The 27,289-nt window shown below is 45.2% G+C and overlaps 3 protein-coding genes and 1 long non-coding RNA gene across 4 annotated transcripts; 1 reads left to right on the top strand and 3 right to left on the bottom strand.

Moving 5' to 3' along the window:
• Positions 1-655: 655 nt before the first annotated feature.
• On the bottom strand, positions 656-7,743 carry ppm1h (protein phosphatase, Mg2+/Mn2+ dependent, 1H). Its single transcript, XM_085914814.1, has 10 exons — positions 7,235-7,743; positions 5,117-5,285; positions 3,826-4,185; positions 2,896-3,008; positions 2,651-2,735; positions 2,356-2,474; positions 1,825-1,888; positions 1,384-1,491; positions 1,150-1,301; positions 656-924 (listed from the first exon to the last, which is right to left on the bottom strand). The coding sequence occupies exons 1-10, from the start codon at positions 7,462-7,464 to the stop codon at positions 777-779; spliced, it is 1,548 nt and encodes a 515-aa protein (XP_085770940.1). The 5' UTR covers positions 7,465-7,743; the 3' UTR covers positions 656-776.
• A 6,143-nt stretch (positions 7,744-13,886) lies between these two features.
• On the bottom strand, positions 13,887-17,341 carry avpr1aa (arginine vasopressin receptor 1Aa). Its single transcript, XM_085914716.1, has 2 exons — positions 16,320-17,341; positions 13,887-15,555 (listed from the first exon to the last, which is right to left on the bottom strand). The coding sequence occupies exons 1-2, from the start codon at positions 17,182-17,184 to the stop codon at positions 15,272-15,274; spliced, it is 1,149 nt and encodes a 382-aa protein (XP_085770842.1). The 5' UTR covers positions 17,185-17,341; the 3' UTR covers positions 13,887-15,271.
• LOC147055137 (uncharacterized) lies at positions 16,246-21,109 on the top strand. Its single transcript, XR_015066453.1, has 3 exons — positions 16,246-16,609; positions 16,693-18,284; positions 18,868-21,109. It is a non-coding gene; the product is annotated as an uncharacterized LOC147055137 (long non-coding RNA).
• Positions 21,110-24,935: 3,826 nt separating this feature from the next.
• Positions 24,936-26,699, bottom strand: LOC147055136 (uncharacterized). Its single transcript, XM_085914614.1, has one exon. The coding sequence runs from the start codon at positions 26,422-26,424 to the stop codon at positions 25,168-25,170; it is 1,257 nt and encodes a 418-aa protein (XP_085770740.1). The 5' UTR covers positions 26,425-26,699; the 3' UTR covers positions 24,936-25,167.
• Positions 26,700-27,289: the final 590 nt, after the last annotated feature.

Here is a 27,289-nt window from a genome sequence, read left to right as displayed (position 1 = left end):
CCGCCCACGGGAGGGGGATGAGGCCGTGTCATCGTTATCCAATCTGGACCACACACACACACACGCAGAGGAGGCGTGTCGAGTCCGATCAGCACTGACGTGACCGGAGGTGGACGCGGCGGTGGCAGCGTGTGGTGACCAGATGGCCCTCCAGCTCCCACGGAGAAACATCTCATCTTGAACACTTTATTAGGTACACCTACACAACACTCTCTTTAACGTTATGTCACATCATAGTGAACGACAATAATTATATATCTTGTGATGACTGGAAATTTTATTTTTTTGGGCCCATACTGTTTGACAAGCTTTGTTATGAATTTACAAAAAGAGATTTGACAACTCTAACCATAAAAATATCAGCAAAGGCACAATTTTGGAAACTATATTAGTGCCAGTTGAATTTAGAATGGATCAGCACCTCCGCTTTGAAATTTGCTTTTGGGGATCCCTTCAACATTCCAAAAGCAGACACGGGAGGTTAACAAATGTATACTTGTCTATAGGTGAAACAGAAAACCCATACATGCAGGCGCCAGGCATATTCCAGCGGCTAGTTTATGTCCAAATGGACTATAGAAACTTTTTAACATCTTAATTAGGAATAAAGCATTACAAAGGGCAACATTCTTGCAAAATGGAGAGTTCCCCCCCCTTACAAATAACTTTAGGATGTATTTACAAAGAAAAAAAAATCTTGGCTTGATTCCATTGTACATGTTCCTGGTGAACAATTAACATGAATTGTTATTAGCAACAATTGTCCTTGGTGTTGACTAGTAGAGCTCGTTACAATGTGCGAGAGGGATGATAAAGACGGAAATGTCGTCTCCAGAGCCTAGCCGGTTCCCAGATATCCTCCAGCCTCCGTCCTTGAGTACGCCGCGCGCACGCATGACCAAGTCCTGGGCGGCCAAAGTGTACCTGATGTCACACAAAAACAAAATCAACACTTTGTCCCTTTTTAAAATACATCCGAATTAGCAGTATGGTTTTATTTTTGTTGAATTGTCTACATTACGTGTTTCAATTCGAGCTTTCACATTGTTAGCTTAATTACGCTAACGAGCTAAAGCCAGTGTGTCAAAACAAAAAATTGGGTGGAACTTTAGATAAGGCGATCCGGATGTGATAGAAAGTTCCACTGGCCTGCTCCGGTCGTCGGGGTCGCAATTGGCCAGGAAGCAGGTGACGGCCTCCGCCACTTCCTGATTGGAGAGGACGTCCCACAGGCCGTCGGTTCCCACCACCAGGACGTCGTCTGTGTCGTGTTGGTACTGGGCCAACGGGTAAACTTTGACCTGATGACCAAGATAGTTAAACGATCGAGACCTCACCATTCAGGGATTTTAGGTCAAGAATGACAAAAATTGGAGTGTGTACCTCTGGACAGCAGGAAAGGAAAGGCTTAATGTAGATGTTGGAATCGTGCACTTTGAGATTGTGGTCGCCCAGACCTCTGGTGACCCCTATAGTCGCTAGCACCCGAGCCTAAAAAGAAAAATGGAAACAATTGTTTCAAAAATCCTCATTATTTAAAACACATTTTCCACTCTTGTTAGGTCTTCATGTGGATGGATGAGCAGATTTAAGGCAAATAAGCAAGCAAGCTCGCCGCTAATCCACCACTGCCACCCCCGCGCCGGCTACACACGCTCCCAAACTCATTTTTAAACTGCTGAATCGGTCCACTTTGAAAAATGCCTGTTAGCACCAGAGCGGGGCAGCAAGGCTAATTGAATTTGCTCAAGTGTGACATGAGGAAGGATAACACACGGCGCTACTGATATTGGATCGCTACTATTTCTCATCGGACGCGCTTACCTTCTTCCCTTCGCCGTAGATGAGAGGAAACTTCAGGTCGTCGTCCTCGACGGTTTTATAAGCCCTGTAAATCGTAGACAGGAAACAACGGTGGAATTTACTTACATATTTTAAATTTCAATCATTTTAGAGTCAGGAGGCCCGGCCCGACTTTGAATTGTTGCCGAGGTGTGCGGTCGGAATGATAAAGATGCACAACAATTCCACGCTGCGCCCAAGTGATGAATAATTGAGCGTCTTCAAAGCAGCCAGGAATGTCAGAGATTGCAGATCTGGAATTTCCCCGTGTGGGCCGATTAAAAGAATCATCTCAACTAATTGAATCCGCTTCGGTTTGGTTCACCTTTTTCTGCCTAGCAACCGACACTCGCACTCTGCTTGATTTTCATTCAGAGCAGCAGCGAGGTGAGAAGACAAAGCAGTAGAAGAACAAGATTTTGAACCTTTAAATATAATTCAGCGTTTTTATGTATGAACGGATCATTTTCACAATCATCCGATCTAGTTGGCCAACGAAGAAAGAAAACCCACCATCCGGTCATGGTGAAGTCACGGTAGAGCATCCTCTTGCCAACCTCCTTCCTCTGAACTCTCCTGGGGAACTCCAAATGTGTAAACTCGTTTCCTAATAAGTGGGGCTGCATGTAGGCCTTTGGTGAGATGAAAATAAAACAACAACGTCATCGTCTAATAATAATAAGCGGCCGGCACGTCAACAGGAGACAGCCAGGTGAGCTCAGAGGTCAGCTCAGAGGTTAGCTCAGAGGTGAGCTCAGCGGTGCCAATACGTGCCAACTGTGCTAGACGGGCTGACTTCCTACCCTACCAGGAACTGCAGCCGCTGCCTCTCCGACTCTGGCGTGAACTCTCGTGACATGGGGATGACCTCGCCTCCCCGGACCATGACAGCTCTGAGGGGAAGAGCATTCTAGTGTTTTGTCTGTTATCAGAAACACAAGATTATGTCGCAACTTTGAGCTTGAAGTCAAATCGCCGGCCGAGCTAGTGTAAATTGGAGCGAGCGAAATAGGAAACGAAATCGGTAAATAAAATGTATTTCTCTGGTCTCACCTGCTGTCGCCTGCGTTGCCCACGTAGAGCTTCCCGAGCATGTAGAGCACCACCAGAGCAGTGCAGCCGCCGGACGTGTTGTAGACGGCCCGTTCCTTTTCTATTTGGACATCCTAAAAAAAAATATATAATAATTTAGGTTGCAGCTTTGGAATGATCCAATTTCACTTGATTGGTCTGAAAATGTACTTTGTGGCAAATTGTGCCTCTACAACGATACAAACGTGTTCTTTTCTTTTTCAAAAGAGTCAAGACCTCGGATGCAGGTCGGCCTCGTGTGCGCTCGCCATGCCCGGCCGGCCGGGGGAGGATGTGTAAATGTGTCCTTCGCCCCGAATGAATTATGAATCTCATAGCTCGCCATACATATTTATTCTTGGCTGCATGAGCCACATCCCGCAGGCAAAGTCTTTAATAATAGAAACATCTGCATAAACATCCACACCTTCTTCCTACTCTCAATCTGTACCAGAAAGACGCTAGTTGTAGAAATGACACTTCACAGATCATAAATCTTGCAATCGGAAATTGTGTTGTATCCATTAGCGTGATGACTGGGACAATGTTGTTGAGTGGAGCATTACAACCTATTCATATTTATTTCGGGTTTATTAAGTTACTTGTAATGAAAAGTGTCTAGAAAGGGCAATAATGCATTTTATTTTCACATAATTGTTTATCTTTGTTAGAATAAAACAGAGTTTTTATCCAGCTGCAGATGTTAGGCCATCATCAACAACAAAAATAATTCATTAAATCTTCAACAGTTATATACGTATTGTCATTTGGGGAATAATAGTTTCGCACTGCCACCTAGTGGTCAAAACGAGAGACTACAAGATGCCCACATATCTTAATACAAATGACTGTAAAAAAAAAAATGGAGAAATACTGCATTAAAAAAAGAAACTAGCTGGAAGAAAGAATTACCATGTCTTTGAATGCATTCTCGATGGCGCCGACGACCAGACTCTCATGCGTCACTTTCTTTTCTGCGAAGAAGCGCGTGGGCGGGGCGCCGGGTGAACCGGGGGCGCCGGCGGCCCCCCGTAGGGACACGGCCCGGGTTAGGGCACGAGAGTTCGAGGTGGGATTGAGGTGCCAGCGGAGGGGCTCCTCGCTCAGGCAGGTGGGCGGCTGGAGGTCAGGCGTGCACAGGATGTCCATCACCTCTTGAAGGTGCAGCGCGATATGGTGATGGAGCAAGCGTGATGCCACCACGGCCGCCCCGCAGCCGGCGTGACCGTCGAACAGGCCCCAGTAGTGAAACGGAAGGTCCTCGGAGTTGGCCTAGTACACACAATTATTTTTTCTTTTACATCCAGCCATTTGGTACAAGTGCAGTGACGTTTTTTGTCCAGTAGGTGGCAGCAATGTACCGCCTGTGACGACTTTGAAGTGTGCTTGGGAGAAAGAAAACGCTTGGCCGCTCTGTGATTTGTTTCTTAATCAAACGCGTTTGAGTGTGTATTTAACTTGTCGTCTCATTTTAATTTGTTCGACATTTAACATGTGTGCAATACATTTGAAGTGAATCATTACATAGTGACAGTTTTTTTTTACTTTTGTCTAGATTGAGATCAGCTCACATGCAAGCAACCCTGATAGTGTGGGTGGAACATCATAAGTCATAAAAAACATGGTGGGGGTCATAAATCAGTGTGTTCGCGTCTGGCGTGTTCAGAAACCGAAGAGGAACGAATGCAGCATGTTAGCACTTTTAAGAGCGGATTACATTTGTCACGACACAAACTGCAAACTGCCTTTGCTGCCAAGCGGAATCGTGCTAACTTCATATCAACATTTTCAAGATGTCGCTGAGAGCCATGTCTAATATTTGCAGAACGAGGCAAGCTACATGTTTCCAAAAGTAAGATGCTAAGTCCCCCCCCTGGTTAGCAGTTAAAAAGGCTGACTACAAATATAAAGTCCATTTCGACTTGTATTATTTGGTTATCTGTTCATACTTTGTTCTTTTCTGCTGCATAATGTTTGTTTTACAAACTGAGATTTTACGACTTTTCCAAAAATGACTCCAAATGTAAATAGGTCATTTGTTTGTTCTGCACTACAACGGGTTAGTTTGATACCCCGAGAGCACCTCAGATTCATTTCAGCTAGGCACCAGCGATGTTACTGTTACGGATGCTAATGCTAATCGGCTTAAAGTCAAGTTCAACCTTCAGCGCATGCATGAAGTAGGCTGACCATTGGCACGTACCAGGCTCTCCCTAAGGCCCAGTCCTTCTCCGTTGGGTAGGGAGGACCTCCTCCGGGCCACGTTCCCCCAGTTGGCCGTAGCCGAGCTTCCCGGCGTTCTTCTCTTCACCGCCATCACCTCACAGCAGGCCTGATCCTCATTTAAAGTGCTCTTTCCCGCATTGATCACCCTGGCAAGGTAACAGCGCACAAATCACAAACCACAGTATTTTTTGGGATTGTTAACAATGTTCTCTTTTCTTTTTTTTTTCATTCCAAGTTCTTGTGCAAGAGATTGCTCCTGCTGCAAGATCAAGTTTGTCACGGCCCAGCTTCCAGATGATCCGGTGATGCGATAGCAGCGGCGCGTGCCCGCCATTGTTCCGACAATGCGAGAGAAATGCCGGCCGGACAGAGAGCGTGACGTCCGTTCATGCGTCATGACCAGTAAGCACACACGCACACACCGGATCTTTGATAAATTGATTCATGTGCCAGCGTGATAAACTTACGATGAGCACATTTCGCTCACATTTCAAAGTTCCCGAGTTCGAATCTGGGCCTCGGCATTCTTACGTGGAGTTGAAATGTTCTCCGGTAATCCGAATGAGGCCGAGCGCTCCAGAAAATGGATGGATGGCTATTACGAAAGTTTGCGATAAATCTTCCAAAGTGAAGCCTGGTTAAGCGCCAGAGCGTGAACCATGTCACTTTGGATCAAAGCCATACTCGTTGATCCATTCCGAGCCATCTCGGTTAAGTGTAAGCGTGCGTAGAGAAAAAAAAAAAAAAGAATCCTCCTCGAGCACCGGAACCGCTCGTCCCGTTTCTGCTGGCCTACTTGCTTACTTGTTGAAGCAGACAGGCGAAAAGCCTCCTGCTGAGTCCAGCTGCAAGCTTAATCCGCTGCAATTATTTTTTTTTTTTGCATTCCCTCGCCGTCTTCGAAGACGACTCTGCACAAAGGTCAATCTGGAGCATTTGTATCTAATCTTCATCAAATATCCTACTAAAGCCTCCATTTGCCACCACCCAACAATTTCTCATTGCGCCAACCGATGCTGTACGTTGTTGGGTAGTTAAATGCTCGACTCAGCTCAACCCACATTTCTTCCTCATTCATGTTATTTACCATTCTGATTCATCAGGAAATAATCTTCCCATCTGAAAAATATGCACGTGAGTTGCAATTATTATTATGATTGTCCACTTGGGGTCGCCATCGTCGCATTCCGTATTGCAACGTTTGTGACTTTTAGTGGGTGTGGCTTTAAAAGGTTGTTCATTTGTGGCTCATATAAGGATAAGTTGTTAAAGTTGCTTGAATAAATCAATTTCAGCTGTATCTATCCTTGATCAACTTTTTGCACTTGAGTGTTCCTCAACCATGGAAAAATGTGGCACCCTACCACCAGCATGAAGATAAGACTCGCTGTCAAGGGCGACGAGCCTCCCAACTGATAATAATGTGCCGTGTCGTCGTTGCTCCAAGGACTCACGACTGTGACCTCGGTCTTCCCTTCAAACCAGAAGCAAGCTTTTGAGATAAGGAGGGAAAATAGGACAGTTCTTTCGAGCGCTTATCTGCACGAGAGATGATATCGACAACAGCGGCCACAATATTTGCGTAACGAGGGCCAGGAGTGCAGCAGATTAAAAAACAACAACAACAGCAAGAAGAGAGCGAGTGACAAAGTAAACATTCGATGAGCAAACATTCCAAACCCGCTCCTCTGGATTTGATCGCTAGCTTCATAAACTCAATGAGGTTACATAACTTTGGAGGCCACATTCATTGTTGACCATATGACGCAATATGTTGAGGGCAAAATCAGCGCTCACATTATTAGGGACAACCACACAATGGAAGTGGGAAATTTGGAGGATGTTGAAAAAAGATGTTTCAAGAAAAAGATGAACATTGAGGAACTTTGATGGTTGAACATTCAATTCACTTATTCGTGTAGAAATGCACATTTGTTAAGAAATGGGGAACTTGGACTTTAGTTCCCCAAATGTCCTGAATTTTGTGATGATTTGGATTTTGGAGTCATTTTGGAAATGTGGAAGGAGAAGAATGCTCACATAAAGGATGGAGCGGGGAGGGGGAAGGAGAAGATGGAGCAAACAGGTTACTCACTCGGCATAGCCGGTGGAGCAGGGCAGCAACCGCTTGCGCTCCTTCACTGTGACGATGGGCCTGGCCGAGTGATCCGCAAAGTACTCCAGCTCGTCCGGCGACAGAGCCAGGAACTCCGGTCTGCCGTAGGGGAATTTAGGAACCGCGGCGCCGGAAGAGTCGCGCTCGCCGCTGCCGGTTATGACGCCCCCCATCAAGCTGGCCACTGCCGATTTCACCCGAGTGAACATCGCGACTCGGCAGCGTGGGTCCGCCGCGCGCGCCGAGGGTTGTGTGTCCGAGTGTGGGCGTTGAAGGGGAGAGAGAGATGTTGCAACACGGACAAACCCGCGCACGCCGTGTCGTGCCGGTTCGCCTCACCGAACACGGAAATACATTGAACGCGCACGCGCATCGAATCGGCCTGTCAACATTTGCACCGAAACGATCTTGTCCCTGTTTAGTCGCAAATGTACATATTGTGAATAGATGGGCCCGTTTTAGTGACTCACAAAGCGGTTCTTCGATTCTAGTTTGTGGGATGAATGGCAACTGGTGGCTCCGTACGTTTATTGGATCTGCTGCCATCTAGGGGTGGGAAACATTGAGCTGTTCTGATTGACGCTGTCACAGTAAAAATAGATGAACAAAGGCTGCTATATGGGGAGTTGGTTAGTGAGTCAGTTAGTTGGTTAGTTAATTTTTTTCTTTGTTTGTGTGAATATGTGAATGAAGAAATTCCAAACTGGCAGACAATTGTACTGTGTTATGATATAATTTGACCAGCAGGCGGCATCCGTGTACATAGAAAGCACCGTGATATGATATAATTTGACCAGCAGGCGGCATCCGTGTACATAGAAAGCAACATGACTCGAGAGTTCCACTTGCGCACACAGCGCCCCAAACTAACACAATTAATTATGCAGTAAATTGAATACTTTTTATAGGTACCATTGGCAAACATGATGAAACCCAGGTGCTGGTGGGTCTTGAAAATCAAGTCCAGTCACAAGGTTTGCACTGGGGTGGTCCACGGTGGTCTGCAGCGTTTTTTTTCTTTCTTAATTATTACCTTTTTCCGGCTTTTGTAGCACACCACACCTTCACCCTCGTTAATTTTATCGACCACTCTCCTTGTGGAAAAGGCATAAAAAGTCAAGCATCTGGAGACTCAATCACAGGCCTATATGCCTGTCCATAAAAGCTGAGAGGTCAACATGCACACTTTCAAAATAAAGCCCTGGGGATTGATTGTCTGCGATTCATTTGATTTAACGTTCAAATGAAATGCAATAAAAATGATTTATCACTGCACTGTCCAAATAGAAGTTGGGGCTTTTTATTTACTTCAGATGGGAGATATCAATTGGCGAGGATATATTTATTTATTTATGTATTTATTTATTTATACTTAGACTGTTTGCCATCACATGACATCACACCTATGGACAATTTCGAGCAGGGGTGTCCAAAGGCAGTCTTCAAGGTTCCGTTGTCCTGCCCGTGTCCCTCGTCCAACACACATGATTCCAACGATCAGGATTGGAATCGTGTGTTGGAGGAGGCAGACACGTAACGTGCTGCAAAACAGGCCGGACAGAAGCCAGACGTCCACTCGTCCATGGCACAACATGCAAATAAAAACATTAGCCCGTGAGTACTATATTTCTTGTTGCCATTTGTATTTGAATGCTATTCGTTAGCCTGCGTAAGGCCTTTTGTACTGTCCATTAGCATTAAGCTAATTAGAAAAAGCTGTGGTTTGTAATTGGTACTTGACATATTCTTGAAATTGTCCAGCATCAAGGATTCTAAAAGATTCATTGGCCGCAGGGCCTCGTCGGTCTGGTGCTTTTCTGCTTGACAATGAAGTGTTTTGTTCTCCCCGTGCGCAGCACGATGTCATACAAAGCCGACAGCCCGGCACTTTGGTCTTGACGTTAAATTCAATCACAGCATAATAAGCCTCATATGTATTGGTTCATTTGCATATTTGAAACATCAACGGCTGCCAGATGCCTGAACAAAGCAGGCGGCGTGGATTAAACCTGTCGGCCTTTGATGGCGAGGGGCGGCGAGCCTCAAATTAGCGCGTCTTATTTTGAAAAGGTTCTTTTTGCTTGATCCGCGCACACATAACGGCAACTTGTGATTAATGATCACCTATATAAGGAAGCTAACCATGGGCTTGGTTACTAGGCAACAGGTGCATCTGTGACCTGTTTTTTTGGGTGACTGTGCTCGCTTACCGGGAAATATTACAATTATGCACTGCGAAGAAATCGCTCTGATACAAAGTACCCCAGAGACTTTTTATCAGTAAATACTTTATTGATACAGGAAATACTAAATCATGTTAGTTTAGATTGAGCATTTCATTATAATTTCATAAAATGTCAAGAATAAGCAGAACACGTCGACAAGCACTCCTACGCAACAAGTTTCAACAAAAAACAAAGACGTTTGCCAGACAAACACTAACTTTGATGAATACTGTGTACGTATTGCGTCACGGATGTTGGCAGAGTTTACAAATCAGTCCTAGAATATGTTATTTCAAAACAGGCTGCATGGTTTCTCTCACTTGGAGGCGCGTATAAACATGGTCTTAATGGCTAAAGATAATGGCCCTAAAATAGAGCCTGGGTGCACCCCTAATTGCTTTTGCTTCCCCCTTCCCGTGGAATGTGCAGCTGAATTAAAAGCAACGCGTCTTTTCGACATACTTCCTATATGAGGAACTTTGAAATAAACAAACTCCTCCGCTCGCCTTTTCCTCCGAGGCCCACCTGATTCGTAGACGAGGCTTTCCGAGAATTTCTCATCTGCGCGCAGCGTGACATCAAACAGCCAAGCCAAAGCAAATGTGTGATTGATTATGTTTTGATGTGACTTTTAATCTTTCATAAGGTACGCTACAAGCCTGTATATCAAGTATGGTGGTGGCTCAACTTCTAAGGAAATGTAGCTTCCCCGGCCGGGCTGGACTTTTTAATATATGCCCTTTTAGGTTTTCTTTGAAGCGGTTGCACTATCTTTGGCAACAGAGGTGAGTGACAATATTGACACGACGTTATCAGGACAAAGCACGATCAATCTAAATGCATGTAATGGCTATTGCTAACGTTAGCGTTCCAGAAGTAAATGCTAGGTAGCTTTGGTAATAGGTGAAGCAGATTTTATTGACAATTTTTGATTTATAACTTTGTTGATTCTTCATGCCCTGTTTAGTTGTCTTTGTATTCCTTTGAAAGAAAGCAAAGTCTGACTTTGAGTGCAATTCTTCCTTGTCGCTCTGCTTGCGGGTTCCGCAGCGTAACAATTTGACCCTTATTCTCACTGGATGAGTCACCGTGCAAGCAAAATCTTTTCTCTACTTTTATTCTGTTGACTGCTGTGTGTTTCGCTGCAGTTGTTTGTTTTGGTTTGCGTGTGCTGGTGGAGTAAAGGAACAAAAAAAAAAAGAACAAAAAAAGACTTATGTGAATGAGTTCATGAATAACAAAGAAACGTCTGCTATTTGGAACGTAGGACGAGAACAATCGCGGGGAAGGAAGGCGGGGGGGCGCATGTCACGGAACAGCGTATTCAACCCTCATCTGCTAAAAAATGACTTCCACATGTAGCGACTCCACAGAAGCAATTAGTCTTATTCAGACAAAAAAAAACAACACGTGTCTGAGGAAAAGAACAGAATGTATGAAGAGCGGGTGGCCGAGGCGTGCCAGCTGTGGCCCGGCCGCCCGCAATTGTCTGAACTTCCCGTGAGGGAAGCGGGGAAGTTCTTTAAGTGCTCTTGTTGTCCCGATTGTTGTTGCCACGCCCCGCTCGTCTGGACGGAGGTCAGCGACATTAACAATATCGTTTTTACATTGATGATGTTGTCGTTTTCTTACTTCCAAATGGTTTCGCAAGTTGAACTAAATGACAGTGAAAGTTTTGATCGGCAAAAGAAGAATTTGAATGACATCTCCAATAGAAAATCGATTCCTTAAATAAATTGTTGTCAGTTCTGGATTGTAGCGTAAGAATAAAAAGATAAAAATACCAAACTGAGTCTCACTGAGATGTCAAGCGTGTAACATGGTTTCCGTATTTATTATTTTTTTTATCTTCATGTCAAAGGCGTCTCTCTCGGTTGCTTCCAGCTCAATTCTTGAGTGAAGCTACTGAAGAAGACATCGTTATTTGCCCGAGACGCGACGTGCTCGTGTTCACACGCTGTTTGCTGACTTTGGATCGATTGTGCTTCTTTGTTCGAGCCTTCCATCCCTCCCCGGGGAATGGAGAGGAAAACACTCAGCGAGCAAATAGGGAGCTCTCCGCCGGCAAGGAATGAGACACGTTCACTCAGCTCGGCAGCGTCTCGCCCATTCGGGTGAGGACAAAGTGAGATGGATTTGCTGATTGATTGTGCTTCTCATTCAAGAAAAGCATTTTATAAAAGTTTTTTTTATAAAAGTTGGGAAAATGCCACGGCCATTAAGCTAGCCTAGCTTAACTGCAACACAATTATGGCTCCCTTGTCTATTTTTCTAAGCGTCTCGTCACTGTTATTTCCCCTGCGGGCGAGCTCCGCGGCCGACTTTTGAGCTATTTGCTGAGTCTAGACGTTGACTGATGACCTGAGCCCGTATCACGTTAGCCTGGCCTTCTTAATGACTAGCGTGCCTAACGAGATGCGAAGCGCCTGCTAGGCTGGGAATTCCAGACATGTCCATCAAGCTTACAGTACAGCACCCCCCCCCCTCATAATGCCTCAAGTCGTCACATGATCCCTGATAGCAGGCCTGTTGATTGTTTTACAGCTCTCACCGAGGACTCGTGCTTCCCGCTAATGCTAGCTTTCCATCCAAAGCCCCGATGCGCGTATCCCGCCGGGCTACCCCGCGGCGTTCGTGCGATGCCTTGTGTGTTGTGCCGCCAGATGATGAGGATCAGAAAAGCTGAGAAAACCGCACAACCTGCCAGAGTTAAATTACTTGCAGCAAAGCCATGTGCCACGATGCTATTTAGCAGACGCGTGATGTTTCCAATATGGAGCCCGTGGCTTTCTTGAAGCTCTGGAGAATTTTTTCCTGAGCCAGCAATGGTGGCTTTGTTTCAATATACACGCAAATGGGCAGGTGGCTCCATATTGTGGATGAACTCTGCCAAATAGTGGCTAAGAATGGTTGGGAAGATGTTTTTGCAGTAAATAAATGTTCATTTGGGGATTTGTAAATTCAATGTGACTGTCTGGAATGGCAAAATTGACAACAGATGTTTCAACGTTTCAATTGCAATTGCTCCATTGAAAACAATTGTCGTCTTCACGCTAGGATGCGTGCATTTGAATTTTCATGACGGCATCCTAAAAGGTTGGTTGATTGCAAGATAAGGCCTTCACTTGGTGCGCTTCCTTTTGCCGCTTTGTTTTTGCAGCGCCTATATCCGCTGCAAGGAAATAGCAGGAAAAATAATTTTGTCCGTGACCAGCGTATGATCATAACTACTTATGTATTCATACCTTGAGGTGGAATCGGAAACTAGCGTGCATAAGATAGTCAGACTTCCTGAAGGTATCTTTGAGCAAAGGCATCACTTTGAATATTTTGGAGCAATTTCCAACACGCCAGCTCCAGATCGATTTATATTTCTACGTGAATGTAAGCGCACAGACAATTAGGAGACAATGAGGTCTGATTGTCGATATGCGCACAGCCGCTGGAGCTTAGCGTCAAAGCTGGAAATCAACACCGGCTGCTTGTCCACAGGTCAAGTCATCAAGACGTGTAAAGCTTCTTGATGAAAGCTTTGGTGAAAACTGTTGGGGAGGGGAGGGGCTGTTGCTAGGCAACAAGTGTATACCAAACAAGCGTGTTGGAATATAGAAAAGCAACTGAGTGCTTTCCATTGCATTTCCCAAAAATGTTCAATCACAAAACATTGCGGAGGTGGAAGTTCCATTTTGTAAGGACCGATACAAAGGTGAAGTTTGCTTTACCGATGAAGTCGCCATGGCAACGATGGAACCGTCTGACCGTAGTCACGTGGTTACTGAGCCAAGACGGGGAAAGTTTAGCGTCGATGCTGCTCTTATTTTGGTCGATTTCCGCTTCTGTTTTTCATTTACAGAAGTAGAAAACCATCACCGCCGAGTCTTCTTGTCTGACATTGCTTTTTTGTGTCTAGTTGTTCGCCAAACAAAAAAAGGTTCATAAATGATAGTGTCTTGGATTCGATTCATCGAGCCATCCAATCGAGTAACCGATTCCTAAAATATTGTCAGCCTTGGTCACTTCTGATCTCAACTTTTATTTAAGGAACAACAACTCTATGATGATAGGTTCTCTTAGTATTCGATTCATTGGGTAATCCAATCGATTAGTCGATACCTAAAATATCGGCAGCCTTGGTCACTTATAATCTAAAGTTTGATTTAAGGAGCAATTTTTTTTTTTCAATTCCATGGACGTAAAGCAAAGCTTTTATTAAGCAACACAAATATGACAATATCACAAATGACTGAATACATCCACATTTTGAAGTATCCCAGCGCTAATCACATCTACAGTGTTACATTCCACATAAATGTGCAGGCAGGAAACTGTGTACATCTGAAGCCCAAACAAAGCCCCCTTCCACCCTGAACCCCCCCCCCCCCCCCCCCCCTCCTCCTTTCCCAGTACCCAAGCAGCCATCAGCGCAGGATGCCAGAAGAGAATAAAGCTGACGTGGTGTGCGAGGAATGCGCGAGGAGGCCGCGGGAGGGATGCGCGGGGGTCAAGAGGTGCTCCTCCGACTGGCAGCTCGTCTCGGCGCATCCCATCGCCAACCTTTTCGCTAGAAGCCAGATGAGAAACATCCTTGGCGGAAGCCTGCGCAAACGAGGACCCCCTACCTTGACGCAACATGAAACAGGACCTCGAGCTAACATGAAAAAAAACCCTGAAAATCAAAAGAGGATCAGTCAAAGGATTTCTTCCAGTCCAAGAGAAAAAAAATGAACTTCAAAGATGGCCGATCACGAAGAAGGATGACGTGGCGTCGTCTGTCTTCGCCGTATGGTCCAAAGGTTCTTTTTTTTTTTTCTTTGTAAACACTTTGACAGGAAGGAAGGGGTTCGAGTTGCCCTGCACTGCTCCGAGCTCTAATGAAGGAAAGCCAAGTTGGGATGATGAAGAAAGCAGAACACGCGATGGTTCCGTGAGAATGCGGTGAGATGCTAAATGGCCAAATAAAGCAATTTGTGAGCGCCCCGAGGCAGTGCCGTGACATCATCGCCACTGCCCAAACACCATCGCACTTTTTTTTTTTTTATCTCATTTAAAAACAAATCCTCAATCTTACGATAATGAACAATCATGCCAAAGCGAGACAAAAATCGCAACAGCAAAAATGCAGCATTCTTTTTTGAAAGAATTTTTGGGCGACATCTGAATTCAATCTTGATGTTGCTGTTCGGTTGAATTTGCTTATCCTTGTTTGAGATGTTCTGGTTTGGTGTCAAGTGAAACTGAAGTATGTTTTAGAGCCGCTAACCCACGTCGTAATCCCGTTTGTGTAAAGTGCGAGTGCCAGTTTGTTAATTGTGGGACTTTGCTTGTGTGGAATACATTTTACAGTTGGCGTGGATGCTTTATGAGCCTCCCCGCTCGCATCTTTTGGCTGGCCGTTTCAATTTTCCCGATTTTTGCCAGGGCTCGACAACTCTCGGCCTTCACACGACGCTACGACTCACGACGGTTTCTTTTGACGGCGTGATGGCAATTTGGGCCGAGACCATTCCGCCGCTTTCCAACACGCCCGTGCCAACTTTCGTATTAGACAACAAGATTCAACGGAACAATGTCAAAGGCGTCGCTATGGTACATTTGTCATCAGTCTGCCTTTTTTGCATCGTTTCCTCTCCATCGCCGGCCTTTGAAACAAATGTAAGCAGACACAACCCAGCCGGAACATCATTTTTAGAGTGTCCTGGTTTCCACTGGCGCCGGCCGGCCCGTCGGTGGGTTGGATGTTTGCGTACCTTCCATTTTCCATTCCACGGTAAACAGTTGCCGGGCAGCGCTGTTATTCAGCCTGAGCGGAGCTTTTGGGGTAGTTGTCCAGCTCGCGACAGTTGCCCGAGCTTCCGGTGGGGCTTCGGTTGGTAGCTTTGGAGAGCAACGTGGTCCTACGCAGGCTGCTGTCCGAATCCTCTTTACGGAAGTCGGCCTTGATCCGCTGGCAGCAGGGCAGGCAGTGCACAAAGTCTTGCAGGAGGTGGCCGCTGAAGATCATGTAGATCCAGGGGTTGCAGCAGCTGTTCAGGCTGGCCAGCAGCGCCGTCAGCGTCACCGCCGTGTTCTCGGAATCTGCGGAGAGAGAGAGAGAGAGACGACCCCGCTTGATTGGCTCGGCTGAGTTGAATTGATGTGCTGGTGAAATGCGAACGCAATCACGACCGCATATTTCGTTTCGGGCAAGATGAGTTGACATGGTGTTTACACTTGTAATGTGACCCGCACTGATGATCCACCATTGGCCTCATTTAGGTGTTCTCAAATAGTGAGGCGATATCCTCTCTCGGGGGAACGACTGAGCCCAGGGATCATGCTTATGACTTTTTTTTTTCTTCCTTAATAAAGTGTAACACGTCTACTCGTTGGTAGTGGCACTTTGGTGTCAGAATGTGCGCAGGGCACCGAGCATGCCGCTCACACGGCACATAAGCAAAACATTTTTAAAGAATGAAAAGGAAGGTGGGTGGGAGGAACTAAAAATAATGTTAATACGTTTTTTTTTTATGTTACGAAAAATATGAGGTTATCCAGAGGCATACTTGTGATTATTATATAGAGAATATTATTATTTACAGTATCGTCGTGGTGGATATTTTTTTTTTTCTTCCTGAGTTGGGTAAATAGAAAAGAATGGTCAAGCACTGGCCTAATTTGTGTGATTTGTTCATTGTCGTTTCAACTCGTGTGATTAAAAAAACGCTTCGTGGCGGTGGTTGCTATTGTCTTTGCTAAGCCCAAAACACGCGCGTAAAAGTCGTGCGTAAAACAACGCCAGCTCGGCTTGAGCGCTAAACTCGATTCGCACGCAAAGTAGCCATGAAAAGTTCCACGCTCACCGGTGAAATGGAGCTTGTCGTCCCACACAGACCACATCTGCACGGTGAAGAAGGGCGCCCAACACACGATGTAAGCCAGGACGATGACGAAGGTCATCTTGACGGTCCTCAGCTTGGCTCTGGAGATGGTGGTGATGCTGCTCACCGAGTTCTTGCCGATCAGCCCGTCCTTGTTGCCTCCGCTTTTCCTCTTCTTGTACTTGATGTTTCTCCAGATGCTGTGGCAGATGAAGCCGTAGCACACCACCAGGATGATCACGGGCACCAGGAAGATGCCCACGGTGATCCAGGTGATGTAGGCGCGCGCGCCCCACGGCTCGATAAAGTGCGCCCAGCAGTCTTTGACGTTGGTGCCGTTCTCGATCTCGCTCAGCGAGAAGATGAACATCTGCGGCACGCTCAGCACCAGGCTGCACGTCCACGTCGACACGATCATCACGCACGAGCGCCGCGTGGGCTGCTGGAGCGTCTTGAGCGGGTGGCAGATGGCGATGTAGCGGTCCACCGTCATCATCACCATCATGTACGTGGACGCGAACATGCCGGTCACCTGCAAGTGCTTGACGATCCGGCACAGAAAGTCCGGCCCGTAGAAGCGGAAGGTGATATCCCAGCAAAGCTGGGGCAGCACCTGGAAGAAAGCCACCACCAGGTCGGCCAAGCTCAGGTGGCGGATGAAGAGGTGCATGCGCGACATCTTCCTCTTGGTGTTGTGCATGGCCAGCAGGACGCTGACGTTGCCCACCACCGCCACCACGAAGGTGATGCTCAGCACCAGGATCTCCATTTGGGCGACCTCCTCGTTGCGCGCGAATGGGTCCGAGCTGTTCGGGGGGACGCTGTCGTTGCCGCCGGGGCTCCCCATGATGGAGTGGGACCAAGGCTGCTCGTCTTCTCAGCAGTGGGGCATAGTGGCTGATCTGAGCTTTGAGGGGCGACCCTGACTGTGCCTCGGGAGGAGGGCTGTCCCACCGAGCCGTATAAGGTGCCGCGCTGCGCCGCGCTGTGCAGCGTGGCGAAGTGAGGAGAGAGCGAGAGAGAGAGCGAGAGAGAGAGAGAGAGAAAATGCCCGCTGAGCTGCTCCGCTGCTTCTGCTGCCGTGGAGCCTCTCAACTCGAATCATATTTCACGCCGGGAGAGCGGAAAGGTTGGAAAAAAAAAAAAAAAATTCTCACGCACGCCCCCGAGATGCAGGAGCTGCATGTGTCGGAAATGATGCCAACTTGTAGTTTTTTTTGAACGTTCTAGAACTGGAGGACAATTTAAGGATCAGCCATTTGATTTGACTTTTTGGGGTTTCTTGTTGTGTTTTCACAGAAAACATCATAACATTTGATTCGTCATGATTATATCTCATATTTGGCGTCGCATTTTTTTACAGATACCTGAAAACAATGCAAGTTCAGTTTTGCCAATACTATTTTTTTTTCATGCTAATTTTATTAGATTATAAATTCTGACGGGATCGGAAAAATCAATGCGCATGCAATCTATTAAAAAGGCATGAAATTCACAACCCTTTTTTTTTATTTTAGATTTTTTTTTTAATCATAATTATGCATCCTGACTAAATCCCCACGTTTCCCTCGCCTATGGCAGCACTCTCAAATGGACTGTTGAGGTTGATTGGTTTCATACGTCACTAACCCCACCTTTTTCTCATTTCGACGTCACTAACATAGCGCGAACTTTGAACCCATCCTCGTTTTAATGCAAACACCTGCGCAGGTACTGCAGGAGATTGTGGAAGCAGGAAGTGCTCCCAACCAAAGTGTACAAAGGACAACACATTTCAGCCACACAAAGGCTTTTAGTTGGACTTTATTCATGCCACAACAACTCCCAAAGCGTTTGTTAGTTTGTGGCAAACATTTTACTGACTGTTTCAGCAAATTTGGGACAATACAAATGCGGGACATCTTTCACTTTACCAGGATGGATATCAACAGCAATTATCTTGTTCGAGTAAGTTTATTTTTGTATTTTTTATAGTGTTAGAAACCGTTATAAAAGATATGAAATCTTTTTTTTCAAAGGTATTTGTCATATTTTGCAAATATGAATATGATGTTTCATTGGTTTGAGTGACACCCTCCAAAATTAATATCAATATGAAAAGTTGACACCTCCCCCGTTCATATTTGATGATTTTGCGATTAAAAAAAAAATGACCAAGACCAATTATTTCAAAAGTCAATTAACCACCAATCATTTTGAGTTATTTAAGTAGGCTTTTTAATACTCACCCCCCCCCCCCCCCCCCCCCACCTCCACCTAGCAGAAGCTTGAACTCCTAATTTCGGAATTATTTACGTTATACCACAGTCTCAATTTGAAAAAGTGTATTTGTTCTCCTTTTGAATCCACATGAACGTTATAATTGCAATGTTTAATATGGAACAGGATGTTACATCTCCATTAAATGTCATCAGAGCACCTTGGAATCTGCTCTTATAATTCCGTCGCCCGCTCGACTGTGAACACCGTGTGACTTTCCAATTGACTGCCTCCAAAACAAGCGGCGACACTTTTTTTTTTTTTTTTACAGCGTGCGTGCCATAATCCCTCCTTGCTGGCTCCAATCATCACTTTTGCGTTAGAAGCACTTGTGAACATTCAGCACATGTCGCAAGTCTCCAGCATGGATACGAGAGGCAAAACAAACCCCCCCCCAAAAAAAAGGACAAAGAGCGAGTGGTTATTAAGAACCACGTGTTACTTCGAGTGTCACGCGAGTCTCGTGGCGGACTGACAAAATGGAATGTTGTTTGTGCTGCAAGGGAAGATTTCCACAGCTGGATGCTCGGCCTTATCTCTCACATAGGACTGATTTATGTCACTTATGTGTTTCTTATTTGGAGTCGGCTAACCAACGGAATGCCAACGGAAAAATTTGTTTGCACGTGAGGCTTCCCTTTGGAGTTTTTCGGCTTGGCAAATCATGAAGTTCTATTTTGACTCCTTTCAGCACATTTGGCACGTCCAAGATGAAGTTTAATTAATTGGTACCTATTTGCAGTTTCATCATCTTGAAATGCCACAAGATGGCGCCAAATCCCTCGATAATAGGAAAGTAGGAAATGTTATGGTGACTGTTTTACTGCTGAGCCCCAAAAAAATCGGAAATATTTGCCCCGCAAAACAGAGTTGGTCCTCTCTCGTACTCAGTGGGTCAATTTCTACGATCCACGCGCTGATAGTGGACCTTCATTTGTGCAGATATCCTCCTTCATTTCCGAAGGTTCCTTCAGCAAACAGTCCAAAGCGGAGACCCTGGGGAGGCCCCTCGCCCTTCCCTTGGCCCGCACTTCCTTTAAGACTTCCCGCAGGAGAGTTGAAATGACTCGGTAGCGTTTCCGCCGCACACCGGGAGCGCAGCAAAGAAACTATTTTTGAAGCCTTTGGCAACGATTGCACCGCCGATCCTAGCAGTGCGTGTTTGTGTGTCCCCCTTCCCGTCCGGGACTCAAGTGGAGAGGTCACCCCGAGCTCATCATCTCTTGTTTATGGAGGCCGTCACTCCAGGAGGTTCTCGGAGATCTAATTTAAACTGTTGCCTGGATTATTCTCATTGGCCGCATAACGTAAAGACTTGGCGCGACATCGTCAAGTTGACCCAGAAGCACGGCGACACTCGTGTCTACCAGAGGTAGAGAAGTCGGTCCCAATTATTTCCATTAGGGTTACCTTCTTATCATGCTCCAATGGTGGCTAATACTGCTTGCTTTTTGTCCATATGATGTCACAGAAAGCATAAAGGGCAAAAAAATGTTAGCATATTTTCTTGTTCTCCCCTCTCCATGTTTAATTAAATACATGGTCATTTTTGTTGATGCAGCGGAATCTGAAATATAGGTTATATTGTTTATACATATTGTTTATATTATTTATTTCTATATTTTATTTTATATGAATTTATTTTTATTTTTTATTTATAGGTACTATTTTTAAGGCATGAAAATGTAAATACCAAAAATTCCAGTGTTTTTAATATATTTATTTATAGATATATTTATTTGTTTTTTTTAAAGTAAGGCATGAAATTGTAAATACCCAAAAATTCCAGTGTTTCTATTTTATTTTTTTATGCCCCCCCAAGTGTTTATTTAGTCTATTTTCACTCCAGACCCCAAAACTACCAGGTACGCAGCGTTTAAATGCACTTGTTACGACTCTTACCAAACATGGCTCTGGCTCGGTTGCACTACTTGGACTTGAAATGATCCGTCTGTCTAAGAATGCCATGTACGCTTCATGTCAGATGCATATAAAATGTCACGCTTCAAAGGAATGTGGCCGTGTTTAATAAAGCGCGCCAGACGGAGGCCGCGATGTTCTTTCGACACCTCGTGCATTTTAATGGCCATCCAGTAGCACGAGTGCCATGTGTACATGTGCCGGTTAAAAAAAAAAAAAAAAAAGCCAGACAGAAAATGAAATCTGACCCCAAGTGAATTTTCACATTCTACAGGAGCAGTAATTTAATTTTGTCTCCTGCTCATGTGCGGTCCTGCAGAATTTTTTTTCCCGGCAATGGGCACCCTGGACAAGCGCAGTTGCTATTACGTTTGTTCGACAAATTGTGGTTCGAGGGTTGATGCCACAACCGGATTAAACATCATCATGCCATTATTACAGCCTGGTTGGAACTTTTGTCATGATGCACTTAAAGATCAGTGGCAACTCCTGAAGCAATGTTTGACCACAACAATTTTGGGACTCAATTCAAAATAAACGGGTTGCCAGCCAGCCAACTGCATTTATTTGATTTTTTTTGCCATAAGAATGGAAAGGGGAAAAAATAAAATAAAATCAGGCGCTACATTTAAATATGAACCATTTCTGAGCGTGCACAAATGTTATTTTAGCGTCATACAATTTACACACTGATATTTTATGACATCATTATTATCCTTATTTTCCTTTTCCACGGTGCTACTGCTTCACATTGAGGGTCCAATTACGAACAAGCATAAATGTGATCAAATACTTTCCAGCCCCATAAATGGAGGATGAGGGCCGACCGATATTTGCAACCACAGAATCGCCCAAGTCGGTTTTTTATTTATTTTTTCTAAGTGCCATCATTTGACTGCAGCTGTTGATCAGACGGCGCAAATGGAGATAAAAGGACACATATTTTGTTAGCATCTGCAAAAATAACAATTGGCCAACAAATTGAATGTGATTCGAAACGGCGGGGCAGGGAACGTTCTCGCCCATTGCTCGCCGGCCGGGCCATTCTACTCTGACACAAAACCCCATGACCTTTTTTTACTCGTAATGAGGCGTTTGAGTGCGTCGGTACAATTTAGCTTCACCGCTTTGATTGTCATCTGGATCATTCGTTTCTGACTTTTTTTCCTTATGGCTGCAAGCTCCAATGAATTTGGTCTTGAGCACTTTTCAAAGTTTGGAGAAGCTCAAATCAAGTTCACCTGTAAAAGTCTCGACCGGGTCTGAAAAGTTAAATCGGGCGAACTTTTTTGTTTGAATAATCTAATGGAAAGCCATTAGTTGAAGCCCAACGAAGGAAGGATACGTCTGAAAACTGGAAACATCTTTGCAATCGCGGCAGCTTAACGGAAACACGACGGGAATGTCAGTAGGCAAATTAAAACGACTCGTCACAAAGTCAGAAATGAATCGGCGAGAGGCCGCAGCTGGCGTCACTCGGGTGATAGATGAGTCAAATGATCAAACGTAAAAAAAATCTGACTCTCCTTCTCTCGGCTGCTCGTCGCTAATGAACGCTGACTCAGCCTGGACAAAAATAGTCATGTGCAAATATGGCCGCACAAGGTTTTCATTTTGACAAAGTCAATGGAGATCGCCGTCCGTCTCTCTTCCGTTTGTTTTGCAGGTGAGAGTCGGAGCCTTTCGAAAGGTGAAAGGTCACAATATGGCCGGCCCCCCCCTTCATTTTTTTTGTGGGAACAATGTGGGGAATTTCCCCTTGGCTGCTCCCAGGGCAAAAAAAAAAAAAATCCTTGGTTGAGGGAAGAACTTGACCCCTTTGAACACCTTTGGGATCAACCAGACTTCTCACATGAGTAATGATTATCCTCTGGATAAATTGGCAAGACCATTCCCACACCAAAAATCTTCCCAGAACCCGCAAAAGCAAACTCCCATCAAAAGCGGCTGCTCTCATACTCGCTGACGTTGCGTAATCGAATCATAGCAGTTATTGATACGCATCCATTTGGTCGTCTGGCCAGATGAACATGTAAGACGGGAGCAATAAGGCTCGCCCCCGGGCGGAAGGATGTTATTGGCTCGCACTTGACGATGAGGAAAAAACGATATTAAGAAGGTTGTGATGGATGAGTGATGTCACTTCCTGGTCCCCCCCCCATGGCTTAACACTATGGATTTCATTTTATGCATCCCAGGCTACCTCATAACATGAAAGCAGAACCTAATGATGAAAAGATGCTCTGATGTTGCTGAATTCATTGCTTTTAAGAATAATTTACCCCGAGTTTTTTTTTTTTTTTTTCTTGTCTCGATGGCTTTAAAATGGCCGCATCTTTTTGATTGATCTTTTTTTTTTTTTTTAATTTGGCTTCAAAGCTTCTCCCTCCAAAGGGACAATGAGACGTTCATTTGCGTAGCGGAAGCGCAAATATATTTTGATGCAAGGACGAGAATGTGCTTTCCTCAAGTGTTATGGCTCATTTCAGTAGGAAATGGCAATTAACAGACACAGTTTTTTGTTTTTGTTTTTTTTTTCCCCCAAAGAACTGCCAAACAGCTTGATACTTCATAAGATTTGTGCCAATATTCTGCAGGGTAACCTACTAAAACTCACATTTCTTTCATCCTTGAAGCTCAAATCATTCCGCTTCTTTATTTACTGTCAGGCATTTTCCAATCATGCAGAATTGATTTTTCCCAAAGAACAAGATTGCAAGTTTCTGCAAATGGAAGTGATTTTTTTTTTTTTTTTCCAGGTGAGGCCGGCGGCTTGTTAGCGATTGGCTCTTATCAACGCACGGCAAGCCGTGGCCGCTTTGCAGCTTCTCATCACGACCGGCGGCGGCGGCAATTTGAAAATAGTACTTTAAAAATACCCCGTTTTATTTGTAGACTTCGGAGTATACGACAGTAGACTCGAGGTACATTGAACTTGGTTATCTTGTAATGAATAACATAATGAAATACAAATCCAATTCTTTGTCTGTGGGCAAATCCTTCATCATGGTGTCACCATAAGGGCAAAATGTCACATGAATCATAATTATCACTGTTATTCCTAATTATCCCTCCCACGGGCTGTCATCAACTGGAAATGAAACCAGCGCCAGTCCAGTCAATGATGTCCAAACTGCATGTGAGCACGCCAAAGTCACTTATCAAACAATTCCACACGGGGGGCTTAATCTGTCCCCTCGGCTATCGCGCGGCCGCAGGCGGCGGCTCGCAACAAAGGTCCAATCGAGTCGTTCCTATTCCGGGCCCAGCCGGGTTTCCTCTCACGGCCACTTATCATGTTTGTTCTGACATTCCCGACGTGGAGCACCTGGCACGCGGCACGGAGAACGAGACTCGTGGTCCAAAAATTACACTCGTGCAGTACTTTTGCAATGAGGTTATCAGAATATTAGGGACGGCCTTGCATTCAACTTTCATTCTTACTCTTGTGTGACAATGATGTGAAAGACAACTCTGATTTTTGCAGACTAACGTCGCTCAAACTTTCCCGTGGCGCGCCAAAATAAACGGATAATGTTGTAATGTGCATTTCAGGCCACTAGTTGGCGACAGCTTTTATGTAGTTGTTTTAAATACACCAATGACTTTTTTATGGTGATGTGGGTGGCTTTAAAAATACAAACGTCTATTTTAAAAAAAATTTTTAAAGTATCATTAAGTATCTGCTTTTAACTGTCAGTGAGGCCAGACCAAATCTGCCTCACTTCAAAAGTAGAAGCCCAATAATAAAGATATTGTTGAGTTAATGGCTACTGTATATCTTTTGATGCAGCTCTCATTGATGTACCTCATGAGCGGGGCTTGAATAAAACGGGACAGTAAATAAAGACTTGACACAGATACACGACGACGACATAAGCATTGGACAAGATAAGACGGACTGTTCTCATTTTCCGCTTTACGGCAATATGCTTCACGGTCTTGATTGGATTTTAATTGAGGGCACATTTTTACTGCTCATCAAACACGACACTGCGACCGCTGACCCGCCGGTCAACCCTGTCGTCATCCAATCTTCTCATCAGTGTCATTGTTTGTTCGCACTTTTTTGATAAAGGTCGTCTCATATCCTGAGTCCCTGCTTAAAATGTTATAAAGAATGGCAAATATTGACCCTTTAATCTACAATATGGCATTGGGTTCACATCTTGACCAAATTTGTTTTCTTATTGCACATTAAATGTTACATAAGCAAGTTGCTGTGTCATAATTGGTTGTAAAAAAAAAAAAAAAGCAAACAAATGAGGTCAATTTATAGGTTTAGGAATCACTGCTAGCAATAGGTAGATTATAAAAATAATTTTTGTAGATATGGTTCTGACCGTATACGATAAATACTCGCATTTTATGTAGACATTTTGTTGACAAACTCATTTTGAAATCAAATGTCAACGCAAAGAGATTGTTTGGCATTTATTTGATTAATTTTCAAAAGGAATTACAAAAAAGTTCAAGTCATTCTTCAGACATAAACCCGAGAGAGCATACTGCAGTACAATGCATCCATTTAATCAGAAAGTTAAAAAATACAAAATAAAATCCGATATTTCAGTATACTGTGTCGTCAGTGTAATATCCATTTTTGGCTCCTCTTCCAACAAAATATTTGACTGTACCATTCGCAAGACTTTCACTTCCACTCCCCTCGGCTCAGTTGTTGGGAAACGTACTGACAAAAACACACCCCTCCCTCCAAATGAGCCGGGCCGGGGCAAGGCTGAGGAAAGGGGAAGTGCCGCTTAGCAAGGCAGCAGGCGTACCCTGAGGAGAACCGGGCTAGAGCTAATTTAAAGAGCTCCTCCACGCTGGCCGGATGCTGAAACGTGGCCGCAAATTCCCCTTTGCAAGCGTCCAGGGAAACGTAGGCCAGATAAATGACGGAATTGGACTGACAACCCATCAGGAGCTTCTCCTTGCTGAGGATTGCGTTGGCTTGACCCACAGCTTTTTGCATCTCCCTCACGACGTCTTTTTTGTCTTCGAGCTTCCAAACAGAAAGTTGAACGAGCAAGCCGATGGGAACGGAGCTGAAACATAGAAAGCATATGACCTGCTCTCCTGTGTAATTGTAGGCGGGGGTTTTGGGAAAAATATAAAACGAAGCGGAAAGTGACACGTACACAATCATTGCTATTAACCCGAAAATGACAGTCACCCCGGTATAAGTGAACATCACCCTCACCCAGAGTGGCCGCAGCCACACTTTCTTAGGAGACACGCTGTTGATGATGCCAATGGCCTCCCTGTACTTGGTTTGGTCTTCAATGATCAGGCGCAGTTGGTCCGGGACGTCCGTCTCACTAAACTGGCCCGCGTCCCACGACTGAAGACTTTCCACGTTCACGGCAGTTAAAGGCTGGAGGGCCTTCCCGTTGTAGATGGACGGCGGCTGGTAGGGAACCACCGTGGAGCCTTGGAGCTGCAGGTTGGGGGTGAAGAGCACCTTTAGTAGCTTGGCCAGGAATTCTGCATTGTGGGCCTCCAGGTAGGTGAGGTGACATAGGTGGAGCGGGACGCAGACGTCCGGCTCCAGGAGCACGGGGACGATGGGCTTCCTCTCCAGGCAGTCTCGGAATAGAGACATGTTGGCCTCCAGGAGACACCAGCGGCTCCTCACAAACTCTGAGCTGAGAACCAGCAGGACTTTCTGGCTCCCCTGGATGCACTCGGACATGTTCTCCAGCACGGTGCGTCCCGGCGTGAAGTCGCGCTCGTGGTAGCAGACGCGTAGGCTTCGGGCTTCGAGTTCCTCAATGAGTCCGTGCGTCCACTGGTAGTCGGTGCTGCTGTAGCTGATGAAGACGTGGAAGCTCTCGCCCTGCCTTAGTGGAGGAACTTCGGCGGAAGGGACCGGGGCGCTGCCTGCACTAGATGATATCTCATCCATCTTCTGGAGAGAGATCAAAGCGTATCAAGCACAATGACAACACGGGGTTCTCCGACATGTACTGGACATGCTGAAGAATATGCAAGTACAAGGCAGACGATGGAGATGACCGGGTCAACAGTGTTATTCGAAAGAACCGTGAATGTTATTACTAAAGAAGAATACTCAAATTTGACCCATCCAAGAGTGGACTTTGAGACCAGTTTAAATAGAACCCTTGTTTTGTTTTGAAAATGAACCTAGCAAAACAATCATGAATCGCACAAAACTGTCCCTTCTTACCTGACGAAGCGAAAGTCAACACAGGAAGCGGAAAACGGCTGCAGTTCGCTCCTTTTTTTTTTTTTCCCTTTTTTTTTTAAAACATGTTAAAGAGACAGTGCACAATTCTGCTTTCCGAGGCCAAAACTGCCATTGCACAAGGGTGTGTATACCTTTGACACCCAACGTTTGAATCCATTTCGTCAGGCGTTTTCATTTGTGTCTCTGTATCGTGTCGTGACCCGTTGAAGTCTGGTATGCGAAGCCTGGCAACGCTGTGGACCTCGCTGTGTTTTAATATCCCAGAGATAGTGAAAGCCAAAAGGGGAATTGATTTGATTCAAATCCCGTCTGCATTCCACATGACATTCAGTGACAGCTCAGACTAGCAAATAAACTCTACTTCCACTTCAAGAAATGGACCCCTGACTAAGCAATGGTGTGTTTTCACCGAGAGGCACATTTTGATGACTGTAATCCATTTATTGTTTGTGGTAAGTGAAGCTAATTGAGTAAGATGGACAATCAATTGTGCTCCGAAAAAAGGACTCGCGTGTGAATGGAGGGAAGGAGAAAGGAGTGATGAGAATTAGCCCTCAGCGTG

Source organism: Syngnathus leptorhynchus, chromosome 6, assembly GCF_054491065.1.
Source record: "Syngnathus leptorhynchus isolate UIUO chromosome 6, UIUO_Slep, whole genome shotgun sequence".
Lineage (NCBI taxonomy): Eukaryota > Metazoa > Chordata > Actinopteri > Syngnathiformes > Syngnathidae > Syngnathus > Syngnathus leptorhynchus.
Note: the sequence above shows the minus strand (reverse complement) of the source record. Positions and strands in the feature narration are given on the sequence as shown.

Bases quoted from the DNA above. Each gene is read 5' to 3' on its own strand.
- LOC147055136 (XM_085914614.1), bottom strand. From the start codon at position 26,424: ATGGATGAGATATCATCTAGTGCAGGCAGCGCCCCGGTCCCTTCCGCC.
- ppm1h (XM_085914814.1), bottom strand. From the start codon at position 7,464: ATGTTCACTCGGGTGAAATCGGCAGTGGCCAGCTTGATGGGGGGCGTC. The intron at 5,286-7,234 runs GTGAGTAACCTG...TTACCTTGCCAG, and splicing joins TGCTCCACCGGCTATGCCGA to GGTGATCAATGCGGGAAAGA. The intron at 1,492-1,824 runs GTAAGCGCGTCC...TTTTCTTTTTAG, and splicing joins TCTACGGCGAAGGGAAGAAG to GCTCGGGTGCTAGCGACTAT.
- avpr1aa (XM_085914716.1), bottom strand. From the start codon at position 17,184: ATGGGGAGCCCCGGCGGCAACGACAGCGTCCCCCCGAACAGCTCGGAC. The intron at 15,556-16,319 runs GTGAGCGTGGAA...CTCTCTCCGCAG, and splicing joins CGACAAGCTCCATTTCACCG to ATTCCGAGAACACGGCGGTG.